Genomic DNA, 26276 nt, shown 5'->3' with positions numbered 1-26276 from the left:
TCTCCTTTTCCTCTCTCTATGATCTTCCCCCAAATGCTTTATCCTTTCTCTCTCAACCAAAACAAAGTCTTTGATCCTCCACTCTTATATATTGACAAGTCTTTTCCTGGACCTCCATTCCACCATCTTCTTTAGTAAAATTCTTCTTTATTGTTCCATCACTAATAGTATTAATTTACAAGGGAAGGAATTAATATTTCACCCTGAAAATGTTATTTACATCACTCTTCTGCTTTCCTGATTTTTCCCTTTTTTACTTTTATTCCTTATATTCTTTATTCCACTAGTGCTCTTTGTGTCAATGTCCAGTTTTTTAAGTAATTAAAAACGCAAACAGAAAGACAGCTTTTTCTAACCACATGAAAACAATATATTATTTCTTAATCCTTCTTTGCTATCTAAAGCTCAACTCATCTCTTCTGACACTCAACTTTCCAGTTCTCTCTCTTTCCCCTCCCCTTCCCCCAGCCCAAGGCCACACTGTTCTAGGCATCCCTAGCTAGAGAAATAAGGTGAGTTGCTATCTGAAAGCATTTAATTTTCTTTCGTTTGTTCAGTTTGCATGTTGAATACCCTGAATATTCAACTCCTTTTCCCTTTAAGAATTATCTTGTGGATTCATTTTTATTCTTTGTAATGTTGTATTTACTACATCTTATAATGCTTTTATTTTAATTTGGTATGATCCTACACTCTTTTATACATTCTGATCCAGACTTTTCAATCCAAAAGAAAATTGAACTAGATGACCCACAAGGTCCTTTTCAGCTCTAGGATTCTTTAAATTGTTTTAATCCTTTAACCAAGAATAATTAGGGACTTCCTAGGGCAAGATTATGGCTCTGGTTGACATGCTAATTGTGCTTACTATTTACTTGAATCCTTAAGTAGAGATTATGACCTAGGTTTCATGGCACCCCAAGGTAACAGAGCAAACTTCCAGAGGCACCACAGGATATTTTAAATTTTTGAGGGAAACACGATATTCAACATCTATTGACTAATGGTGAAGTGCTTTCTCAAAGTTTTGAGATATGTTTTTGTCCACTTGTACTTTTGGCTAGAACTATAACTTCTCAAATTTTCCTCTTTCTTAGATTTTTTTATATAAGTACTTGTCAATCCTCTGTGTCCATCTGTAAACAAAATATTTTTTCAAATACCTACTAAGTTATTAATACATAAATATTAGTACATAAGTTGTTAGTGCATAAATTATTACAAAAATGGAGTAGCTGGGTGGTGCAGTGGAGAAAGCACTGACCCTGGAGTCTCAGGAGGACCTGAGTTCAAATCTCACCTCAGATACTAGCTGTGTGACCCTGGGCCAATCACTTAACCCCAATTGCCTTAAATATCTGGTGCCCTCTCCAGTCATCCTGATATCTTGCCACTGGATCTAGATGACTCTGGAGGAAAGAGTGAGATTGGTAACCCTACCCACCCCTCCCCCGCTTAAATCCAATTCATTGCAAGTCATGACATCACCCCAATGTCACGGTGCTCCTCGAGACTGAAAGACAAACATCAATTAATCATCAATCAGTACATAAATACTTATTAAGTTGTTCTAGACCTAACAACTTAATACATGGAATTGTTAGTGATTTCCTTTAGGATAGGGACACCATGAAAAAATTACTGAGATACTAAGAGCACCATGAATGGAGAATGTTTGGGAACCTTTGGATCATGATATCTTCTGACAAGAAGAGGGTACATATAATCTGTATCAGGCAAACTGATGATATGGAAGTAGAAAACAATTGTAAAGAAGTTTTCAAAGAAAAGAAGTTAGGTACAACACAATTAATTTCCCATTCCATATAGTCTAGCTCCAGCCATGCTTCACTTTACCCCCAACCATCCTTTAAAAAGCCTTCAGACCAGGGACAGCTAGGTGACGCAGTGGATAGAGCACTGGCCCTGGAGTCAGGAGTACCTGAGTTCAAATCCGGCCTCAGACACTTAACACTTACTAGCTGTGTGACCCTGGGCAAGTCACTTAACCCCAATTGCCTCACTAAAAAAAAAAAAAAAAAAGCCTTCAGAGCAGAGACTTAACCCCTTCAGTTCTGACATATTTTTATCTGGATGTGTCCATTTGTCTCTCCTGTCACATAACCTCTACTTTTCAGTTCTAGAACCACGATCAAATCAATATTGCCATTGTTATTAGAAAGAGTATATCAGTCTACTCTCCCATGGCTCTACTTATCATTTGTAACTTTCCAAACCAAAATATCCCTCCCTGGCCAATATATGGTATGTATATATGGTATATCATGTGTTGTCTCATCCATTATATCATAGATTTCTTGAAGGTAGAAACTGCCTTTGCTTTTGTATTTGTATCTTCAGTGTTTAGCCTGGCACTTGGCACATAGTGGTTGTTTACTAAATGCTTTTTCTTTCTTTCATTGAGTTGAATCATCTGCAACTTTACTTATCATTTACCACTACAAGATGGGTAGATAGTTTGTGCCTCTGGCTCTGTCACTGATTTACTGTTTCCTTCAATAAATTACAGTGCCTCAATTACCTCATCGATAGAATTTGGATGTTGTACCTTGATTAGTACCTATCCATTTCCACCATTTTGTGTTTGTTTTCATTACTGTTTAAAAGTTTACTGAACTGCCACCAATGGACTGAGCAAGTAATACTTTATGAAAAGCCCTTGAATGAGATAGCAAACACATTTTACACTAGGGTTTTCACCAAGAAATATTAAGGTAGAGGTTCCAAGATGGGGGTGAGGAAAAGGGAGTGTAACTAAGAATCTAACAACATTCCGTTCAGTTCAGTTCAGTTGAAACCAACAAGCTCATGTAGCCCTAAAAAAAAAATTTGGTCTTAATTCATATAATCCAGCCAGGCCTAAAAATCTAATAAAATATTGCTAGTATTTCACTTGATTTAGCACAGGGTGAGCCTGACCTAATTTAGATATGATCATTGATTTTTTTAAAGCCATCTCTTCAAATGGACAAAGAATCTGAAGCACAGAAAAGTTAAACAATCCATACAAGGTTAGGTATTTGTAAATAATTCCATAAGAAGCTGGGGTTTTAGAGGATTTGCTCTGAGATTCATGGGTCTACATTTTTTGTACTTCCTTTTCCCTCAAGTAGAATTGTGACTTCCTGATCCCATGATTTCTAGGTTTGTTTTGTTTTATAATTTGACTTTGTATAACCAGCTGACCTTTTTCCTAAATAGGTCACCTCATCACGCAGCCAGAAAACTTGGTGTACTGGGGATTTTTGCCCAAGGAGATTGAATATATTTTTATCTGGATGTGTCCATATGTCAAACAGATATTTCAATTTGAATTCAAAAACTATTCATGCTATAGTATTATATAATTCTAAGTGCAGGGAAATTAAAAATATTGGTTGTAAACACAGTTTTTTAAAGAGAAGAAAACTTAGGTGTAAAAAATATAAGGGTGAAAATAGGATTTCAAGATATGCTTAAAACTGGAGATGAAATGACATGTTTTCCTTACCATAATCAATGACAGATTTGAAAGTTCCAGCATATATAATAACATTTCCTGTTGCAATTCTAAAGAGAATGATATGATTAATTAATAATAACTAGCATTTATGTAGCATTTACTGTGTGTCAGGTAATATGCCAAAAGCTTCACAGATATTATCTGATTTTATCCTCACAATAACTCTGAGAGGTAGGTACTATTATTATCCCCATTTTACAGTTGAGGAAACTGAGGCAAACTGAGCTAAGTGATTTACCCAAAGTCACACAGCTAGCAAGTGTCTGAGGATGAATTTAAACTCCGGTTATCCTAACTCCAAGGTTATATTGTGTATTCTCCATGTGTGTTCATGTGTTTACTGACATAACATTACATATTAACAGTAATGACACATAATGGAGAGAAAAGTACACTAAAAGTCCTTTGTTTTCAGCATCACTTTATGTCTTTAGCAGTAATTATACAATCAACCTGTATTCATATGACCTTAATAAAAAGTCAATAATTAGAAAATAATTGACCAGAAAGCAAACACTTATTGTTTCCATAAAATTCCTTAATTATAAAAAAATCAAAAGAAAATCAAAGTTGGATCAACACATAACTTATGTTGGCCATACTTACCACCTTAGCTTGGGTGAACTTGGTGACCTCAATGGAAACCCTTGTGCAAAACAATTATGTCTGAGTGTGGAGAAAATGGAACATTTCTCAGAGGACTGAAACCTAATAAAACAATAAAGACAATACGGGAGATGTCAAAGGCAGTAGATGATTAATTGTCAAGTGAGTAGCATAGAAATGAATTCCATGAGTTCAGTGCAGGGAGAGGTCTAGGGAGATTTTAAGGAGGAAGAGAGATTTTAGGTGCACATTGTAGGATGAGTAAGAAAACAAATCTAGGAGGGAGACCTCTTCATTTGTACATGAGACAGAAATTACAGAAGTACATAATCATCTTCCAGTGTCTTTTACTTATTTCTTTATTAAATGATATTGCTGGAAGAAAGTTTTTGACACAAATCATTCATTCATTTAACAACTACTTATTTCTTTTATATACAAAGCTCAAAAATATCTTGAGGTTTTAGGAAAGGAAGGAAATAAGGGTATCAAATAGTCCAGTATACTTCTTTTGCAGACGAGGAAACTGAGGCACAGTGAGAAGTGACTTTTCCAAGGTTACATAGTGAGTTAGTGTGACAGAGTTGATTTTAAGATGACCTTTAATGTCCCCTGCAGTTCTAAATCTATGATCCTTTGAACCTTGATGCTCTAACTCTAAATCCAGCACTCTTTACATTATATAATGTAGCCTCTCTGTGATATCATCCTCTCTATTTCAGGAGATAAGGAAAATTCTAAAAACAAAAACTCCAAAAAGGGAGACAGTGAGAAAAATGTCATCTTTGGCTAACCTGACACCACAATAGTCCAAGAGCTCTAGTACCCTCTAATAAACTTCCAACCACTTATTTTACCTTCATCATTTTAACATTTTAGGGGAACTTTTTAATCTAGCTGTGTTTATGAACTATATTTTTATTTAATTTCTTTGGATATATAATTATGAATAATGTGGTCAATAATTTTCAGATGCAAATTTAAATATATATTTGACTTGTGGATACATTCAAATAAAAATCATATTTAATGTATACCAAAGGGTCCTACTTAGATGAAAATTATAGGAAGGAAGAGAAGGAGGGAGGGAGGGAGGGAGGAAGGAAGGAAGGAAGGAAGGAAGGAAGGAAGGAAGGAAGGAAGGAAGGAAGGAAGGAAGGAAGGAAGGAAGGAAGGAAGGAAGGAAGGAAGGAAGGAAGGAGGAGGGAGGGAGGGAGGGAGGGAGGGAGGGAGGGAGGGAGGGAGGGAGGAAGGAAGACAGGGAGTGAGAACAGGAAGGAGGGAGAGAGAAAAAAAGGAAAGGAAAGAAGGGAGGGAAGGAAGAGCATATTAGGTTTTTTACTATGTTCAAAGCACTGTGTTCAGTGCTAGGGTACAAATCAAAAAGCTAAGACAATCTCTGCTCTCAAGGAGCTCACATTCTAATCATGGAAACAACATATATAGGACATTTCAGTTGCAAGTAAGATGGTAATGCATCTTCTTTAATGTCATTTCTATTGACAAAATTACATCCATTTCTGATGCTAAGCACTGAGACAAACAAAAAGAAAAATAAGCTATAAACCCTATTCTGTAGGAGTTTTTAGTCTAGTGGGGAGACAAGATATATACATGTGAAACAGTTAAGTAACAAAGGAAAAAACTATGGCAAAATGGTAGTGGCACATTCAATTCTAGAAAGTACAACATCGAAAGGGTAGTTTGTACACATTTATATAGGAAAGTGGTGATCATCGATGACTAGCATGAGTTCATCAAAACCAGATAGGCCACGGCAGAATAACCCCATTTTCCTTTTTTGGCAAGGATAATGGTTAGATCCAGTGAGTGATATAGATACTGCCTAGATGGATCACAGCAAAGCAGTTGGCATCATCTCTCATGTTATTCTTATGGACAAGATGAAGATGTGGGGTAGATGATAATACAGTTATTTGGATAAAAATGAGGTTGATTGACTGGACCCAGAGAGGAGTTATTAATGATTCATTGAGAGTTTGGCCCTGTGCTGGTCAACAATTTGTCATGACTGAGATAAAGTCATAGATGATTATCATATTTTCTAAGGATAAAAAAATTATAGCAAGTTAGACAATAAACCAAAACTAATAAGGATAAATGAAAAGCCCTATTCTTAGGTTGAAATGTCAATTGTGCTATCATCAGATAAAGAACAGGTGACCATACAAAGGCTCCTGGGAAAAGAGATTATTTTTTTCATAGTGTTTTTTGTTTATTTATTTTTAGTGGATCACAAGATCAACATGAGATGACAGTGTAGGGTAGCAACCAAAACAAAAGCTAACGTGATTTTAGGCTACACTAAAAAAGGTGTGGCATTCAGAATGCAAATACTCAGATGAGTTCTGGATACTATGGTTATCATAAAGTAAACTTAGATCATATTACAATTTTTGGATAAAAACAAAGTCCTACTATATTCTGTCGTGGTCATTTCTAGGTTATTTGTATTTTCTTTTGGTGAACTATTTTAGAAGGGACATTGACAAGCTGGAAAAAATCCAGAGAAGAGCTACTGAAGTGTGTAGAGGAACACAACCCATGCTATATAAACCACTGTTTGAAGGAACTGAGTATATTTAGTTTAGAGAAGAAAACACTTACAGGGGACATGATTTAAATTTTTGAAAGACCGTCAAATAAAAGAGGGATTACATTTGTTGTAAATGGCCCGGAGGGCAGAACTAGGACCAATGATTCAAGTTATAGAAAGATGGACTTCCTAGCAGTTAGAGCTATTCAAAAGTGGAATGAGTTGTGGGATCTCTATCATTGAAGTTCTATAGATGGAAGACAGATGACCACTCAACAAGAGATGCTTCAGAGGATGGATCTTTGCTCAAGTATAGGTCTAACTAGATAACAACTAAGGCCATTTCTAGCTCTGAAATTCTATCATTTAGTAAGAGTTAAGAAAAGGTTGTGGTAATCAAGGAGTGACTTCCTAATGAGGTTGGAAATTTTACTGAGCCTGAAGGATAGGTGGAATTTAAATGGGAAAAAGACTAAGGAAGTAGCATTTCACATAGTAAGAAGAGCTCAAGCAGAAGCTTGTTGCCAAAAATGCATATGACTCATTCAGAAGACCATAGAAAACCTCCCGGGCTGGAACATAGAGTTCATTTTGGTAAATCATTTTCAGTTGGGTGACATAGTAGACAAAGTATAAGACATGGAGTCAGAAAGACCTGAATTCAAATGCTTATTCACTTATCTGTGTGATTCTGGGCAAGTAATTTAACCTCAGCCTCAGTTTCTTCTTATATAAAATGGCAATAATAATAATAGCATTTGCCTTGTGGTATTGTTGTGAGGTTCAAATGAGATAACATATGTAAAGCACTTTGAAGATATCAGTATGTTATCTAATTCTATTACCTATAATAAAGCTAGATAAAGGGGAAGGTGAGGCGTGAGACTAGATTGTAAAGAACATTGAATGTCCTGCTGATGAGCTTAGATTTGTATCTTATAGGTAGTAGGGAGCAAATGTAACATCTTAAGAGAATGGCACAAGTAGAGATGTTTGCATTCAGTTAAATGTCTAAGTGGCATCTTCTCTCTCAATTTATCTGCTTCTGTGCTAAGTTTTTAACTGAGTATTCTCCCTCTTGAGATTTTTGGTAATTTCATTCTTTTCTACTTATATTCTGCTATCTTTTACTTTCTGACTCCTAACAATTTGATGACGGATCCCCTGAGGAATGGACCTCAAAGCTATATATGCCTCCTACCACACTGGGGAATCACTTTTCTCCAAACTCAGTCCTGCCTCATGTGTCTTCTGAGGGTATAGAATTGGCCTCAGGTAGATACTGGTCCCCTTTCCTTCAGGCCTGGTACAGTTTCCTCTCCATTCCTCCCCAATCCAACATATACACACATACACACACATACACACACACACACACAGCTTCTCTGCTTCAATTCCTGTCATGCTTTAGTTCTTTAACTGACTGCTGCAGCAGTACAGTGCTATCTCAAGGAGAGCATACTTTGTTTTCCTTTACCTCTCTCTGCTATAGAAGGGCTTGGCCAGAACTATGGCCTGCTGTTTAGTAGAACAGAATGATAGTGTGAGGATGGAAGCAAAGTGTTCTAATAGTGAATGAGGCAGCAGCAAAGAAATAACTGTGTGGATCTCAGTGCACAAGACTGTGGGTTGAGTTGGGTTGATCTACCATAGCATTTGAGATGAGGGAAGGATTACTGAGAGAACACCTTCATGGATTAGGGAGAGAGCCCTTTAAGAATTAAGGATAGACAACATCCTTCTCCTGAGACAACTGCGTGTCTGATATTTACCTGCCAGCCATGGACCCCAAATGTAGCTGCAAGAATGGTGGCTCTTGCACCTGTTCAGGCTCCTACAAATGCAGATTGTGCCAGTGCACCTCCTCCAAGAAAAGCTGCTGCTCCTGCTGCCCAGCAGGATGTGCCAAATGTGCCCAGGGCTGTGTCTGCAAAGCCCCCCAGACTAAGAGTTGCAGCTGCTACCATTGATGTTCCCACATCCCTTTGCCTGTAAATAGAAGAATTTGTACAGACCTAAATTTTATTTTCATACACCATGGATGTCTTCTACTGTTTTTCTATGAAATGTATGAATTAAAATAAACTTGATAAATACCTTTAAAAAAAAGAATTAAGGATAGGGGTAGCTAGGTGGCAAAGTGAATAAAGCACCGGCCCTGGATTCAGGAGTACCTGAGTTCAAATCCAGCCTCAGACACTTGACACTTACTAGCTGTGTGACCCTGGGCGAGTCACTTAACCCCCATTGCCCTGCCAAAAATAATAATAATAATAATTAAGGATAGCCTTCTCTTTTTTAAACAGATCTCTTTGACTTCTTGATGCCTTAGCCTTATAAAAAGAGCTGTAATTACTTTATCTCTGGTGAATAATTCTTAATCTGGGAAGTTTTCAGAGTTCTTGGTCAACTCTCTTGTATCCAAGAAAAACACAGTTAAATTGTCCTCAAGTTATATGCAGTATTGGAGATTGGGGAAAGAGGAGACTAGAGACAGGGAAATCAGGTACCAGGATGCTACAGCTAACATGCTGTGAAACCTTGACTAGGAGCTCCCACAATATTATACCACCTCTCACCATTCTATTTCTTTTCCAGTATTGCCAAATTTTATGTAAGTTTTTTTGTTTTTATTAAGTGATAAAATTAAATTCAAACAAGTATTTTAGTACCCATTATCACACTGAAAGTTAAATAAGACTTTTCTACATATGCTGTATACTGTAAATATATAGCTTCTAAAGTAAGTTCCTCAAAAAAACCTTAGGGAAATTATATTTTCAAAATGGTCTTTTAAGTCTATTTTCCAAGTTATAGAAGGAACTGATTCAAATTTATAAGAATTAGAGTCATTCTTCAAATAATATATGGTCAAAGAATATTAAGATGGTTTTCAAAAAAAAATTCAAGCTATCGATAGTGATAAGAAAAAAGTTAAAGAAATACACATTAAAGCAACTCTTTGATTCTCCATTACATGGATCAGAATGGCAAAAATGACATAAAAAAGATAATGATAGGGACAGCTAGGTGGTGCAGTGGACAGGAGGACCTGAGTTCAAATCTGGTCTCAGGCACTTGACACGTGCTAGTTGTGTGACCCTGGACAAGTCACTTAACCCTCATTGCCCTGAAAAAAATAAAAAATTTTTAAAAGATAACAATAAATGGCAGAGGGATTGTGGGGAAACAAGCAATTAGTGTAATTTTATTGGAGCTTTGAATTAGTCTAGCCATTCTGATACAGTTTGGAACTTATTCCAAAAGTATATTTGTGATGTAATGGAATACTATTGTGCTGTAAGAAACGATGAGCAGGCAGATTTCAGAGAAACCTGAGGGACTTGCATGAATTGAAGATGAGTGAGATGAACAGAACCAGGAGAACATTGTACACATTATCATATCAACATTATGTGTTGATCAACTGTGATAGACTTGACTCTTCTCAGCATTACAATGATACAAGATAGTTCCAAAGGACTCATGATGGAAAATGCTCTCCAAATCCAGAAAAAAAAAAAGAACTATGTAATATGGATGCAGATTGAACCATACTATTTCTTTTGGTTTTGGTGCTGTTGTTTTTCTTTTCTGAGGTTTTTCCTTTTTGCTCTGATTCTTCTTTGACAGCAAGACATGCAAAAATATGTTTAATGTGATTATACATATATATATGTGTGTATATATATATATATATATAAAACCTATATTAGATTACTTGCTGTCTTGGGGAGGGGAGAGGGAGGTAGAAAAATTTGCAACTAGAAATCTTATAAAAAAACAAATGTTGAAAACTATCTCTACATGTAACTGGAAAATAATAAAAATACTTTTGTAATGTAAAAAAAAAAGTATATTTGTGTATATCTATGTACTTCCCTTCAGCACAGCAATACCACTACTAGGTCCCCCAAAGAGCCAAAAAAGAGGAAAAGGACCCACATCCACAATCTTTTTGTAGTAAAAAAGAGCTGGAAACTAATGAGATAGTCATCTGTTGTCAAATGAACAAATTATGATACATGAAAGTAATGGTATGCTATTGTGCCAAAGGAAATTATAAAAGACATGATTTCAGAGAAATCTGGAAACATTTATATGAGTTGATGCAGAATGAAGTGATCAAAACTAGAAGAACTTATATAACAATAATAGCATTTTAATGACAAACAAGTTTGATAAACTTAAGAATCCTGATCAATACAATGACCAATAACAATTCCAGAGGATTGGTGAAGAAGCATCACCATCTCCTGTGGAGATGGCTACAAGATGCATTATGACACATGCATGGCCAATGTGAAAAATTTGTTTTCTTTTACTCTATTTGGGTTTTTTTCCTTTTTTTGTTGTTTTTTTGTTTTGGTTTTTGGTTTGTTTGGTTTGGTTTGGTGAGGCAATGAGGGCTAAGTGACTTGCCCAGGGTCATACAGCTAGTAAGTGTCAAGTGTCTAAGGCCAGATTCAAACTCAGGTCCTCCTGAATCCAGGGCCAGTGCTTTATCCGATGTGACACCTAGCTGCCCCTGGTGTTTTTTCCTTTTTTAATAAGAAGATTTGGGGCAGCTAGGTGGCGCAGTGGATAGAGCACCAGCCCTGGAGTCAGGAGTACCTGGGTTCAAATCCGGCCTCAGACACTTAACACTTACTAGCTGTGTGACCCTGGGCAAGTCACTTAACCCCAATTGCCTCACTAAAAAAAAAAAAAAGATTAGGAGAGGAAATAAATATGTGTTAATTAAAAAGAAAAAGATTTAAAATAGTATTTTAGATACTATATTTAAATCTGCCTATTAATTTGTAATGGACAAAGAGAAATTTTATAAGAAGAAACTCAAAATAGTTGATCATCAGCAAACATAAAAATACTCTGTTGAAATAACCATTTATTAAGCATCTAGTGTAAGCAAAACCCTATTCCAACTGCTAAAGGGATTAGAAAGCAGAGTTGTAGCCCTCTAAGGGTCTACAATCCTCAAGAGTTTATAATGCTTCATTTGTATCACAGGCATGAAGAGAACACTATGAAGTAACATAGTTTATCCACTCACCTTCAACTGAAATGTCCTTAATTAATCCTCAACAAATAAATCTTAAAAGTATTTTATTATTTTCCAGTTACATGTAAAGATAGTTTTCAACATTTGTTTTTATAAGATTTTCAGTTCCAAATTTTTTCTCCCACCTTCCCTCCCTTCCCCCTTCCTCCAAGACAGAAAACAATCTGATATAGGTTATAAATGTACCATCACAAATAACTACCCTTTGTTTAAATATGGTCTTCCTAAGCAGTCAATTCTAGTGATTAACAGCTCCCACCCTTTTGAGAAGTTCATTGTTTTTGTGTAAGTTATCAATGTTTAAAATTAGTTTGCATGAAGAAACGCATGGATAGGTTAGTAGGACACAAACATTAGCAATAGCATTTTTCCATGCCAAATAAATTATGCATACTTTTTTGCAAACAAAAATGTGTTCATTAAAACATAGTTATTAATGTTTCATATATTAAAATTGCCACAGAATTCATATTTCTGTTTTGATTCTTTTTATACAAATGCTTCCTTCATTTCATCCTTCTCTAAAGAGTTGGGTACACTTCTAATTAAGGAGATCTTGAGATAAGTAAGCATGATCCTTGGAATATTAATACATTAAGCAACAGGTTTTACTAGCATCTTGATGCTAGTAGCAGTTTTGTGAGAGGAACTTAGATTTGCATCATTTCTAATTATTCTAGGCATGTAATTTTCATTTCAATCAGGTAACACTGTATCATGATAATTTATGAGTATTTTGATTCTGCTATAGTTATATACCAGAATTAATTGAAATGTTTCCTACTTTTTTGTAACAAGATATCCTCTCCCTTGGGGTGGGGATAGGGGATCATTTCTCTGCCTTTAGGTAGGCACACACACACACACACACACACACACACACACACTACTAGCCTTTCACTCGTCAAAGAGGACATAATTTAGCTTGAGTCAGGAGAGGAAAACTAAACTGGGGATATTACACCTTTTAGGAAAACTGGTTCCCAAATTCTCTGACTCCACTCTCCTCCAAAAATTTATGTGTAACCTTAAGGCTGCTTAACCCTATAGACTTCTCCATTTACTCAGTAATGTGTTTCTTTTATAAGGCTTCTCCAGTTCATTGCCCCAGAGTAAACCTATTGACTCAACACTTTCCTCTGCTCTTGACTCCCTTGCTCCCTTATCATATCACTGATCTGGCCTTGTCAAGCCCAAACTTTGGATCCATACCACAGTCCTTTGTGTCTGTTCTTGTACTGCTCAACAGAACTGGAGAAAAGAATGGAACCCTGCTAAGTGGGCCCATGATGAATTTATGTTGCCTAATCTTAACTGAGACCTTACTGCATAAAGCAATCCTTTTTAAGGTCTCTAATCAATTCACTATCTCACTCACCATCATAGCTTTCCAAACTTCCTCAAACCTTCCATGATGTCCCATCTTCCCACCCTCCCAATTGAAAACCTTGCCTCACATTTCACTGAAAAAAAAAATGAGGCTCGGGGCAGCTAGGTGGCGCAGTAGATGGAGCACCGGCCCTGGAGTCAGGGGGACCTGAGTTCAGGTCTGGCCTCAGACACTTGACACTTACTAGCTGTGTGACCCTGGGCAAGTCACTTAACTCCAATTGCCTCACCAAAAAAAAAAATGAGGCTATTTATCCCTTCTTCCTCCTCCTCATCTCATATCTCTCAGATGTATCACCACTGCCTCCTCCTTCACCCCTGTCTCATGTGAAGAAGTGGCCCTTCATACAAAGGCAAAAGCATCTACATTCAATCTTGATTCCATTCTGTGTTATCTTTTCCAGCAGGTTTCCCCTTCTAGAATCAAGTATAAAATCTTCTATTTAGTTTTCAAAGTCCTTCATAAGCCATCCCCTTCCTAGTTTTCCTATCTTCTTACATATCGCTCCTCTCTCCATCCTATACAATATGGCCTCCTTACTCTGCCTCACACAAGACATTCTTTCTCCCAACTGTTTTCACTGAATGGCTGCTATGTCTGCAATGCTATGTCAGCTAAAATGCCACCTGCAAGAATCTTTTCCTGCTGCCCCCTCCCCCCCACACATACACACTGCCTGGACCTTCCCTCTGAGATTACCTCCATTTGTCATATATGTATTCGTATAATATGAATATGGCATGTATCTTATTAACATGATATATATAATGTTAACATGGAGTATATAATATTAATGCATAATAATCATATAGTAAAGTTGTTTACATGTCTCCCCCTTCAGAGTATGAGTGAGCTCCTTGGGGTCTGGTACTGTTTTGTCTTTGCTTCATGACCCCAGTGCTTAGCATAGCCCCCTGGCACATAATAAATACTTAATGAATGTTTCTTGACTTATTAGAAAAGTTCAAGTTTCCTAAGACCTGTCAAGTAGATATATTATACTAGGCACAAGTCCTATCCTGCTAAGCTGAATACCCTAGAGACTCACATCACTAATCAACCCAGTCCTAGCCCACCCCCATCCCATCCTTCTCTTCTGCCACTCCTTTCACTGTGTCTGTTTCATTTTTAATTTTTTGGCCATTGGACTACTAGCTCCATTGTTAACTCTTTCTCTTATAATCTTTCCACTGCTTTGCATGAACTGAAAACTGACTTCCCCCCAAAGCTCTATATCTCTGACATCACTGTCCAATTCTATTTCTTTTGTCATTTTCCATAATTCCGAGTGTCTGAAAGTGGAATCTACATATTCTTTGCTCCCCACAGCCATTTCCAAACCCTTGCTCTGTCAGTCACTACTCCTTATTTGAAGTTCATACCTTCCAGCTATATTAACTTTTTTGTCCTAGTAATCCATCTGCCTCCTTGACACTTTGTAAACATTTTTTGTGGTTTTGGTGCCTGACACTGTGCAACTAACTCCTAGTTCCACTCTGCCCTTTTCTCTCCCATCATTTTCAGAATTATAATATCCACACTGATGACTCTTCTAACTCACTATTTCTCAATTCCTTGAATCCCTCATCTTTTGTGTTCTCCACTTTTACTATACTTAAGCATTTCCTATTTCTCAAAAAAAAATTAACTGTAAGATCTAAATCCAGAAATTTCCTCTTTGTCCATGGTTGTCTTTCTACTTCCCCCACTCACTTCTACTTCCATCCTTCGAATTCTTCCTATCATTCACATCCATTAAGCTTTACACACCTCCTTACTCAGGTTTGATCCTATGGTCAGTCACTTCAATACCATCATCTCTTCCACTTTCAAGAATCCTCATGATATTTCCACCATGTTAATCTCTCCCTTCCTTCTAACTCTCAAGTTACTGACTGATGCTGGAGGAAAACATGGTATAATTATGACTGGGCTCACAACAAATTTATATTACCTTAATTGGGCCCTTGATGCTATGTGACAATCCTTCTTCTTTTATTGTCTCAAACTTCTCCTACCTCAGTCTCAGAAAATGGACTTTTCTTCTTCTTTACTAAGATTACTGTGAATTCCTTTAATTCTGCTCATTTATTCCTTCAAGTCTCTCATTCTGCTGAAACTGGTCAATCTAAGAAGAGACCTCATAAATACTAATTTCCTAAATGTCAAATTACATGACTTTTTATATCCTCATCGACTCTTCCATAGAATTTAGTAATGTTGACCAGACCCCATACTTTAATTCTTCTCTTCCCTTGCTCTATATCACCCTGTACTATTATGACCTACACTCCTTCTAGTTCTTTGATTTTTATTTGTCTCCTTTGTTTGTCCCTTATCCTCCTCCCACCATTCTTATGGATATCCCCCAACACTCTGTCACTGGCCCTCATTCCTTCTCACTCCATACTCTATCTTTTGGTAATCTCATCTACTTTCAAAAATTTGGTTATCACCTCTATACAGAACTCCCAAATCTGGACTGTCAAATTATTAGTCCCAATAATTCCAGCTGCCCACTCATTATCTATACATAGGTATCTTCCTGACATTTCAAGTTGAACATATCTAAAAATGAATAGATCCCTCTAATGTCCTTATTTTTGTTGATAATAAAGCCAAAGTCTCCCAGAATCAAATCTGAGTGGTTTGCTTTTTCTCTCACCAAGTACTTCATCACACATATCCAACAATTTTCAAAATCTTGTCAATTTTACTTTGCCAGTATATCTAGCTTCTGACATCTTTGTGCTCTGAGTGCAACTGCCCTAGTTCAGGTCTTGGTCATTTCTTACCTAGATTATTGTAATAACCTCCCAATTGGTTTTCCTGCCTCCAGTTTATTACCTTTCTAATATATCCTTCTCACTGTTGCAAGAGCAACCTTTTGAATTCACCCTCTTATCATTGTGTGAAAAAAGGACTGAGTTTAGAGGCAATAGTTGCTATTGTTGTTTAGACATTTCAGTCAAATTCAACTCTTTGTGACCACATTCAAGGGGTTTTGGGCAGATATTAGAATGGTTTGCCAATTCTTTCTCTTGCTCATTTTACAGATAAGGAAACTGAGCTAAATAGGGTTAAGTCACTTCCCCAGGGTCACACGATTAGTAAGTATCTGAGGCCAGATTTGAACTCAGTTCTTCCTAACTCCAGGGCCAGCACTCTATCTACTGTGCCAACTAGCTGCCCCTATAAATAATAAACTACCTTTGTGACCCTGGCCAAATTACTTAACCTTCCTACATCTGTTTCTAATCTGTAAATTGAGGTGTCTGTATATCATTCCCCTGTTCAGGAAGTTTCAATGAATCTCTTTCATCTAGAAAAAATGTATACTCCTCTCTTTATCATTTAAATCCCTTCAGGTTCTGGCTCTAGTCTCTTTTTCCAGACTAACTACAAATTCCTCCCATTTATTTATTCTTTTTTTCTGTTCAGAATTTTATTTTCCAAATTACATGTAAAAACAAATTTTGACATCAATTTTTAAAACTTTGTTCTCCAACTTCTTTCTCTTCCTCCCTCCCTTCCCCCCCCCCACGAACTCAAGCAATTCAATATAAGTTATATATGAGTAGTCATAGACAACATCTCCACATTAACCAGGTTGTGAGAGAAAATAGACAAAAACAAAACTTCAGATTAAGGAACTATCAAAAAAATTTATGCTTCAATCTGTTTTCAGGTACCAATAGTTCCTTCTCTGTAGGTGGATTGTATTTTTCATAAGTCCTTCAGAGTTATATTGGATCATTGCATTGCCGAAAATAACCACGTGCTTCCCAGTAGGTCATCTTACATTATTGTTGTTATTTTATATATGGTACATTTCACTCTGCTTCAGTTCATGTAGGACATTCCAGGTTTTTCTGATAGCATCCTGTTCATCATAACCTTTATATAGTACCTTAAACTTGACAAAGAATTTTCTTCACAATAGCCCAGCAAAGTAGGTAGCATACATTTCGCCATTATAATCAATCATCATAACTATTTCCCTCCATCTTATTCCCTTCCCATTATATTTACTACCTTCTTTTACCCTAATCCTCCTCAAAAGTGTTTTGCTTCTGACTGCCCCCTCCCCTGCTCTGCCCTCCCTTCTTTCACCCTTCCCTCCTTATCCTCTTCCCCTCCTACTTTCCTGCTGGGTTGTTAGATAGATTACTCCTTCTAATTGGATGTGTATGTTATTCCCTCCTTGAGCCAACTCTGATGAGATTTAGTCTTTGAGCTAATTCTGTGTTCTAAATTTTCTTCCTCCCTCCCTCCTCAACCCTCCCTATGAAATCAAGCAATTCAATGTAAGTCCTACATGTGCAGAACATCTTCACCTTCCTCAAAAGTGTTTTGCTTTTTTACTGCTCCTTCCCCCAATCTGCCTTTCCTTCCTTCCCCTCTTCTACCCCTCCCCCTTATCTCCTTCCCCTCTCATTTTCCCTCAGGGCAAAATATATGACTATACCCACTTGAGTAGGTATGTTATTCCCTCTTTGAGCAAATTCTGGTGATAGTAAAGCAGATTATAGGAGGTTTAGAAGTGAAGGAGAGGGGGCGGTTAGGTGGCACAGTGGATTAAGCACTGGCCCTGGATTCAGGAGTACCTGAGTTCAAATCCGGCCTCAGATACTTGACACTTACTAGCTGTGTGACCCTGGGCAAGTCACTTAACCCCCATTGCCCCACAAAAAAAAAAAGAAGTGAAGGAGAGGACAAGTGAAGGTAGCAACCATAAAGAGCTTTCTCAAGTTGTTTAGCAATGAAAGGGAGGAGAGATATAGATTGAAGCTAGGTGGAATGGTCTGATCAAATTAGGGTTTTTTAAGGATGGAGAAGATATGGATATGTTTCTAGGCAGCAGGGAAGCAGCCAGGGGAGAGGGAATGGCTGAATATTAGTGAGAGAATCAGGACAATAAAAGGGGTAAGATAGTATGGAATTATAGCACAAGGTATTAGAATGAAATCTCCTGAGGACAGGAAGATGTTTTCCCTTTCTTTGCATCTCCAATGTTTTGCACAATAACTGTCACATGGTAAATGCTAATTTAAATATCACTAATTAAGGACTGATTGTTGAAGGTACATGGGTCTATTGTACCTCTCTTAGTCTTGTTAGAAAAGAACATGGAGATAGACTCTAAGGAACCTACCACTAAAAACATAATTAAAGCTGACTTGAAATGAAAATTAGATCATGCTACCTTCACCCTCCCAGCTAAGTTTCTGCTTCAATGTGCTCTATTCCTTTGTCTATGACTTTATTTCTAGGCAACAATTCCCCATAATGGTCCTCTTCTATATTACAATTTTGAGAGAGATTATTTGTCTCCAGTCCTATTCACTCTGCAGGAGTACTGCTTTTTTGTTAGCCAAATTATGTATAAAATTAAAAGAAAAGGGAGTAACTAATCCTTGCCCTACAAAATTTGATGATAGTTCTAAATTCAAAGTAAGCTTGATTTTATTAGAAAAAATGCAATCTAACCAGTATTATGCTATTATACAATGATAACTTGTTGCATGTGTATATTTGGACGGTCTTAACTGTTCTTGGATAGTGAACCCCTATGACTAATGGTTTTAGCTTTAATCCATTACCAGCACCTCAAGTTCTGGGCTTATATGAACCATATCTAATATTGGGGGCAACTGTCAAGATCACTCATTCTCACCCTCTCCCTCTCCCCACCCAAGTCTACTCTGGGAAATCTGAGTATAGCTCATATCTAGGTCTCCACAGATGTGAATTAAATGGTACCCAGATTATTTATAAAAACTTAAAAGTGGCAAAACATATTACTTGATAGCTGTCACTCTACCCCACAGAAAATGCAAAGACAACACAAAGAACTCTCAATAGCCCATCACCAAATATATATATATATATATATATATATAGTTATCCTCCCTCATCAATGAATCTTGCTCTCCCCAGACCTCCAGATTCATAATACTTCTCTATAATTCAGACCCTCTCAAAAGGTAAATAAATATGGGGTTACTAGATAAGCAAGGACCCAACATTCTGGTGAGCCTCTCTTTCATCCCAAAGATATATATTAGCATTTAGCCTTACAGTACCACCCCTAAAACCTTGCACTCCTTTTAGATGGAATATGGATGTTTGGTTCCTGTAGTAAGTCCTCCTTCTCATCAAATCTTCAATGTCTTATTAAGTTACAGTAATACCAAGAGGAAAATTAGATAGACGTCTCCTCTGTGTTGTAGTTCTAGTCTCTTCCTTATCCTCCAACTATGAGAGGGCCTTGTGTATTACCTTTTCCCCCCAAGAAGCTGACACCAATTAGGAACTCCTATTCTTTCTCTAAAAAACTGGATTCTCAAACTCTCAGGTTTAGAGTTCCTACAGAGATAACTCCAACACATGGACTGCCTAGGAAATGAAGGGGTTGGGGTTCAGGAATTCTCACCACTTGGTCACATTTTTCCTCATTTTTTGGCTAAAAGATTATGTCATTGCCCTTTCAAGGCTGGAGCCTGGAACTTAGGGTCCAGGAAGTTTTATGAGACAAAATGATGAGAACAAATGCAATTCCCATGTGTCTCTACCCCAAGGAAGCTATTATTGACTGCTAGAAAGAAGGGAACATTCTGGAGCGGCTAGGTGGCACAGTGGATAAAGCACTGGCCCTGGATTCAGGAGTATCTGAGTTCAAATCCAGCCTCAGACACCTGACGCTTCCTAGCTGTGTGACCCTGGGCAAGTCACTTAACCCCCATTGCCCCGCAAAAAAAAAAAAAAAAAAAAAGAAGGGAACATTCTTTCCCTGGGGGTTTAAATCCATTCTAAGTTCTGCTGTTCTCTCAGGATCTCATAGACAAAACAAAAGCCATAGTTCATTCTAGTTTATAGACCCATCACAAAGGGATTACTACCCTCACAAAAATAAATCCAAGATGAAAAATTCATCCAAATTACTGAGACCCTTTCTCCATAAGGTGCCAAGCAGCATATCCACATATTCCATAAGAAAATATAATCAAAGTCTCACAAGATGGATGAGGAACTCCCCTAATTAGCCCCCTACAAAATGTGAAGACTATCTTATTGTTAAGGTTGAAATCTAGTCTCTATTCTTTCAAGTGATTAAGAACTTGAAATGATTCCATTTTTTCTTGAAAGAATCAGTACATCTCAATAATAGCATAATTTACTACCAGGGAATGACATATATCAGGGACAATCTAGCTTTCTAAGAATAATATAATCAACCAAGCACAGACCTTTATTGTGCAGTGGGGTAATTTAATGTGCAATGATATAAAACTCAAAAGTAACTTGAAATTTTCTTTTGCACATACATAGAATTATTCATTATCATTTGGATTCCACTTTAGAAATTTGCTGTCAGTTAAGTCATTTCCCTAAATCTAACAATCACATGTAGTAAAAAGCCCAGTATAAGATACAGTCTGTGAGAGTCAGAGCAATTAGAAAACCAACTTGGAAGCCCTGGGTTCAAATCCTACCCTCGAAATATACTCACTGTGTGTCTGTGGGCTGACTACTTGACTCACTAAGAATCTAAGTTATAAAGGTGATAACTTGCACTGGTAGATGGAGTTTCATTATTCAGGGATTTCCATAAGCCAGTGAAATCACAAGGTTTAGCCCCTATCCCTTTATTCCCCTCTCCCTTTCGTAATACCAGAGCCAAGAATGTAGTAGGCATTTAGCAAATGCCTGCTGAATTGGAAGCCTGCCTTATGAAAATGTTTGTTATAATTGTTTCAAAAATAAAAAATCCTAAATCATAGCCCAGATTTTTTTTCATATCTGTACTGGTTTCCTGAACCTAGTGAATGTGCTTCACTGACAATTTTAATGATGCAAAAGAAATACATGCAACCTCTAATGTTTTTCTAAATTAAAAGTGAAGTTATTAAAACCGTAGGCATGAACCAATTAGTCATATCATTTATAGCTGAAAAAGATGTTAGAAATTACCTAAACTAACCCCCTCATTTTACAGATGAGAAAAACAACAACAACAAAAAAATAAGTGATCTGTCATAGGTCACACAAATAGTAACAGAGCTGAGACTTGAACCCAGGCTCTCTGAGTCGACATCCAGTGTTCTTTACATCCTTCTACACTACATTCTCCTACCCTAGGAAAAAAAGTATCAAAACAAATCTATAGAAATGTTATTTACTTCCAACCATTTACTTTATCTAGCTTTAGTGTTCTGTCTAACCTTTTAAAGAATATATGAGGGGCAGCTAGGTGGTGCAATGGATAGAGCACCAGCCCTGGAGTCAGGAGGACCTGAGTTCAAATATGACCTCAGAAACTTAACACTTACTAGCTGTGTGACCCTGGGCAAGTCACTTAACCCCAATTGCCTCACAAAAAAAAAAAAAAAAGAATATATGAGCCATCTTGGTATGACACTGCCATCGGGTTTTTAAAGGCTATGCTAACAGAACAGAGCCTCTAGCAGTCTGTGGTAGAAGCAGCATCTGCTTTTTTCAGGCAGGGCTGGGGCTGGGGCTGTATCCCTTTAAGGGGATATAGAAACCATATCCAGGATATGTTTGGTCCAGGGGCTTTTGAGCTTGAACTTTTGTTTCCTTGTCACCTGAGTCATAAAAACCCATCCTATGAGGAGTTGCATCAGTTACTTAAAGCAATTAATTCCCACTGTCTTGGAGGACATCCTTCTCACCCAGTGTTGTTGCCGTAGGCCAGAATTGATTAAAATGAGCAAACTGTATCCTTTTAATGTAAATAAATTCATCTTTATTGAATTTTACAGTACACTGAGATCCAATCCCAAACCTGAATCACTGCACTGGCCCAAGCTGTGGTCCTGCCAATCTTAGATGGTTTCAAGGGTAGCCTCTGCTACAGTCTGATGTCTGAGTACTGATCTTGATTAAATTTAAAGAATTGGCCAGCAGATGTTTTGGAGTGGGGGGGCCTCGGTGCTGAATACACAGATACCATCTCCTAAGACATGGAAGGAAGGCATCTGCATCAGTGGAGAGAGCAATCTCACCAAACTCTAGACCTTTGGAAGCATTGACATGATCTCTGAAAATGGATTTCATTTCTCTAGTAATTTTTAACTCATTTAAGGGTAGTGAGAGGGATTAGGCATTTATATAATACCTACTGTCTACCAGGTATGGTGCTGAATGCTTTAAAAATATTGTCACATTTGATGTTCACAACAACCCTGTGAGATAGATGCTGTCATTATTCCCATTTTACAGTTGAGGAAATAGACCAAGAGGGAGTTAATTGATCTGCCCAGAGTCACACAGGTAGTAATTTCTGAAGCTGGACTTGTACTCAGGTGTTCCAGACTCCAGGTCCAGCGCTCTACATACTTTAACCATGTTAAATTTAGAAATAACTAGATAATTCCCTGTTGTTTATATGCTTGTATACAGTATCATTTTCATATCCAAATCATAATAGGTTTTTTTCTTAAAAATCATATAAAAACCTCCATATAACATTTACGATTATTTTGAAAGTAGAATCTACCTTTTCCATAGACTTATTGAACTATTGAATTGTCTCTATTTCTGTACATGAAACTTGGCTTCACAGGCCTGTGAATTTTAATGTGCAGTGGTATAATTTAATAGTGTCTCAATTTAAAATCACTGCTATATTTTCCTTAGAAATACAAAGAGCACCCCTGGAAACCACTAGTCCTTTTGATGGAAAGCTGTTCAAGAGTACCCTGCCCCAAACAGAATTAAAAAACATTGGGTTCTGGGGCAGCTAGGTGGCTCAATGGATAGAGCACCGGCCCTGGAGTCAGGAGTACCTGGGTTCAAATCTGGCCTCAGACACTTAACACTTACTAGCTGTGTGACCCTGGGCAAGTCACTTAACCCCAATTGCCTCACTAAAAAAAAAAAAAAAAAAAAAAAAAAAAAACAACATTGGGTTCTGCCTGGGCTGAAAGAAAACCAATTATTATCATAACAAGATTTCATGGTTGTGGTTTGAGAGAAAAAGACAAAATACTGTATTATATCAGATCCACACCTAACTTATTCCCTAGTACTGAAGTAAGTGAGGTATTTAGGAAGGTACATCACTTTTCAGGCTACTGAAATTATAGTCTACTGCAATTTGACTTCCCTTTGTAGGGAAAAGAATTGCCACATAAAATTCAGACTGGTTGAGTTCATGTCTACTAGTCTGAATCTATTATGATTTAATATTATTTTTTTAAATGAAGTTTTATTACTTTTAAATACTTGAACATTACCCAAAAGAGTGCTTCAGTAAATAGATAAGAGTGATTTGTAATACACACCAGAATATGATGTGCTAAATTCTGCTTTCATTGTAGTTACTCTAAATTGTGTGTATAAAAGGTGCTAGTCTAAACTACCCATAAACAGCTTATTCCCTTAAGGAGGCTGCATTCTCTGTATAATTTTTCCTACTCAATTGTCTTACAAACATTTTTTTCATAAGTAATATGAAAGTAAACTAGCATAGCAAAAAAAAGGAAGGAAAATATTTTCATAAGTATTTACTTTAGTTCCATCTTGTAAAAATTTACCTTTAAATTCCAAGTCTCACTTTTTTACTAACCAAATTGTTGTTTTTAGTGCTTCCATTATGGAAGAATTATGAATTTGTTTAACATGGGAATTGTGCCAAAGTATCCTAAAATCCTAAAAAAAAAAAAAGTAACTTTGAATTTCCAATATGGAAATGTGATATCACAAAGTGACTTGAAATTGTTAATGAAGTAGTTTCTAAATTCTGAAACTCACCACCACCACCACTCTAACCTTATTCTCACCTTTTTTTGTCCAAGGACAAGTCCATTATCTTACTTTCTTTTGTATTTAATGTGCCATGAACTATTTCACAGGTAGATAAGATGGCTGGGTTTTTTTTTTCTAATTGAATAAGAGTATTAGAAATGTTAACTCATCTTCTATAGAATCACTGAAAATATCTTGCAATGACTTTGGTAGCAAACAGGTTTAGAACTCACAGGTTTAGAAAAATATCCAGGGGCAGCTAGGTGGTGCAGTGGATAGAGCACCAGCCCTGGAGGCAGGAGTACCTGAGTTCAAATCCAGCCTCAGACACTTAACACTTACTAGCTGTGTGACCCTGGGCAAGTCACTTAACCCCAATTGCCTCACTAAAAAAAAAAGAAGAAGAAGAAGGTGTTTTGTTTGGCCTCAAAGTGGTGAATTTTTTAGCGTTTGAAGATAGTCTACTAAATATCAGAGGTACAGTGGTGTGCAAATTTACTGGGACAAGGTACAATAAGCATATTAACTGATGCATATAGTAGACCTTACAATTTTTATATCTCTTTAAAACTTTTTCAATATAACATGTCCTCAGGGCAGCTAGATGGCGCAGTGGATAGAGCATCAGCCCTGGAGTCAGGAGTACCTGAGTTCAAATCCGGCCTCAGACACTTAACACTTAGTAGCTGTGTGACCCTGGGCAAGTCACTTAACCCCAATTGCCTCACTAAAATAAATAAATATATATAAAACAAGTCCTCCTTTGGTGTCAGTCACTTGTTTAATATGATTTTGGATTCATATTCTTTAATTCTTCATTGTGAAACCATACTTTTATCACATTAAACATTAAGCATGCCTTTTATGAACAGTTTATTTTTCTAACTCTAGCCTTGGCCCTTAGTTTCAATGAGTTTAAATGTGAAAATTTTCCAGTCTATTGAGGCATGTGAATCTCCATGTCATAGATAAATTAACCTTTCATAATATGTCATGGAGCAAGGTGATGTGGGACTTTTTTATTTCCAGAAAAATCCAGCATTTCTTCAAAACAGAGTTACATGTGTATATCAATATAATTATCAGCAACAATTATTCCCTCAATGGTAGCAAGACCTTCAGGCCTACTGGAAATAAAAAACCCTAATATTTTGCAGGGAAGGATGTTTTATCATCTGATGAAGGTGCTCAGATCTTATAAGCTGACCTGAACTTCAGACAAAAGTTTTCGTATAGCCGTGAATGAAAAAAAAATGTTTCATCAATAAAAATTATCTTCGTCTAATCTTTAATATTGTGGTCTATCTTTATCTTACCCATAGTAAGAATTTTTCATAAAAATTGAATGTTTTCCATTATTAAAGAAGCAAAAGAGCAACAAAATATACACATGGCAAGAAATATAGCATTTATCAAACAGAGAAATAATGAAAGATCAGGAAACCAGCTCTATCTACTTTCATTCAATCAGGGTCCAATATTATGAGTAAATCTAGTGTCAATAGAAACAAACATGCAAATCATTAATGTCACAAAATGAAATTATATCAAAACTAGTTGTTTGTCCCAAGTTATTTTCACATCACTGTATTAGGTTCAGCATAGGAAAAGGGGAAACCAATTCAAATGAAGGCAAAGATGCTTGTAAAGATGAAGTACTCACGTAGCACTAAATCAGTGTCCCAATTATTCAGAACATTTAGTCATTTTTCCCCTAAAGTCTAATAGCATATATTAATTGCTAGAATGGTCAGAAATCTCTTTCTAATTTTTGAAAATTAAATTTAATCCTCTAATGTCTCATATATTTTTGAAACGTAAGTTCTATTTATAGGAATGCAAAGTACTTCAGATTATTTTGTTCTAAATAAACTGTATTACTTAATTCAGAAATATAACTAACGCCTTATATTCAGATCTTTCAGTTAGTTACAATGTTATGAATAAATATAATTCTAATTGTCAGTTTACACACACATATCCAGGAAACTAATTATACAAATATTTGGGGTTATTCTGCAAATTAATATGATTGTATTAACCAGATCCTGTCCATATGAATTTTGCTATTTCCTAATGTTTAAATAATTATATATCAATTTGTTTGATATAGTATTCTAACCTAATTTGGGGTGAATGATATTCTTTCTTCATATCTTTTACCTTCACAACAAATCAACCTAAGAATTCGTCCAAAAAAATAAAAAGCAGATTAGTATAATCGATCATAAGTTGTTTCATGAATCACTATGGATGCCATGAAACAATCCATTATTATATTGATTTTTTTTAATGTTAGGCTGATTTGATTTCTTAATAAAAACTGGTTTTGCAGCAGCTTGTCTTAAGTGACTTTGACAAGTCA

At 36.5% G+C, this 26276-nt stretch overlaps 2 protein-coding genes across 2 annotated transcripts in view; both read left to right on the top strand.

The window, feature by feature from the left end:
- The window catches only part of NWD2 (NACHT and WD repeat domain containing 2), a 167129-nt gene that overhangs the window by 18066 nt on the left and 122787 nt on the right, over nucleotides 1-26276 (top strand). The window lies entirely within an intron of this gene.
- LOC122732804 (metallothionein-1E-like) lies at nucleotides 8468-8656 on the top strand. The gene has a single exon (XM_043973193.1). The coding sequence runs from the start codon at nucleotides 8468-8470 to the stop codon at nucleotides 8654-8656; it is 189 nt and encodes a 62-aa protein (XP_043829128.1).

This window comes from Dromiciops gliroides, chromosome 6, assembly GCF_019393635.1.
Source record: "Dromiciops gliroides isolate mDroGli1 chromosome 6, mDroGli1.pri, whole genome shotgun sequence".
Lineage (NCBI taxonomy): Eukaryota > Metazoa > Chordata > Mammalia > Microbiotheria > Microbiotheriidae > Dromiciops > Dromiciops gliroides.
The sequence above is the reverse complement of the archived record's forward strand: the minus strand, read 5'-3'. Positions and strand labels throughout refer to the sequence as shown.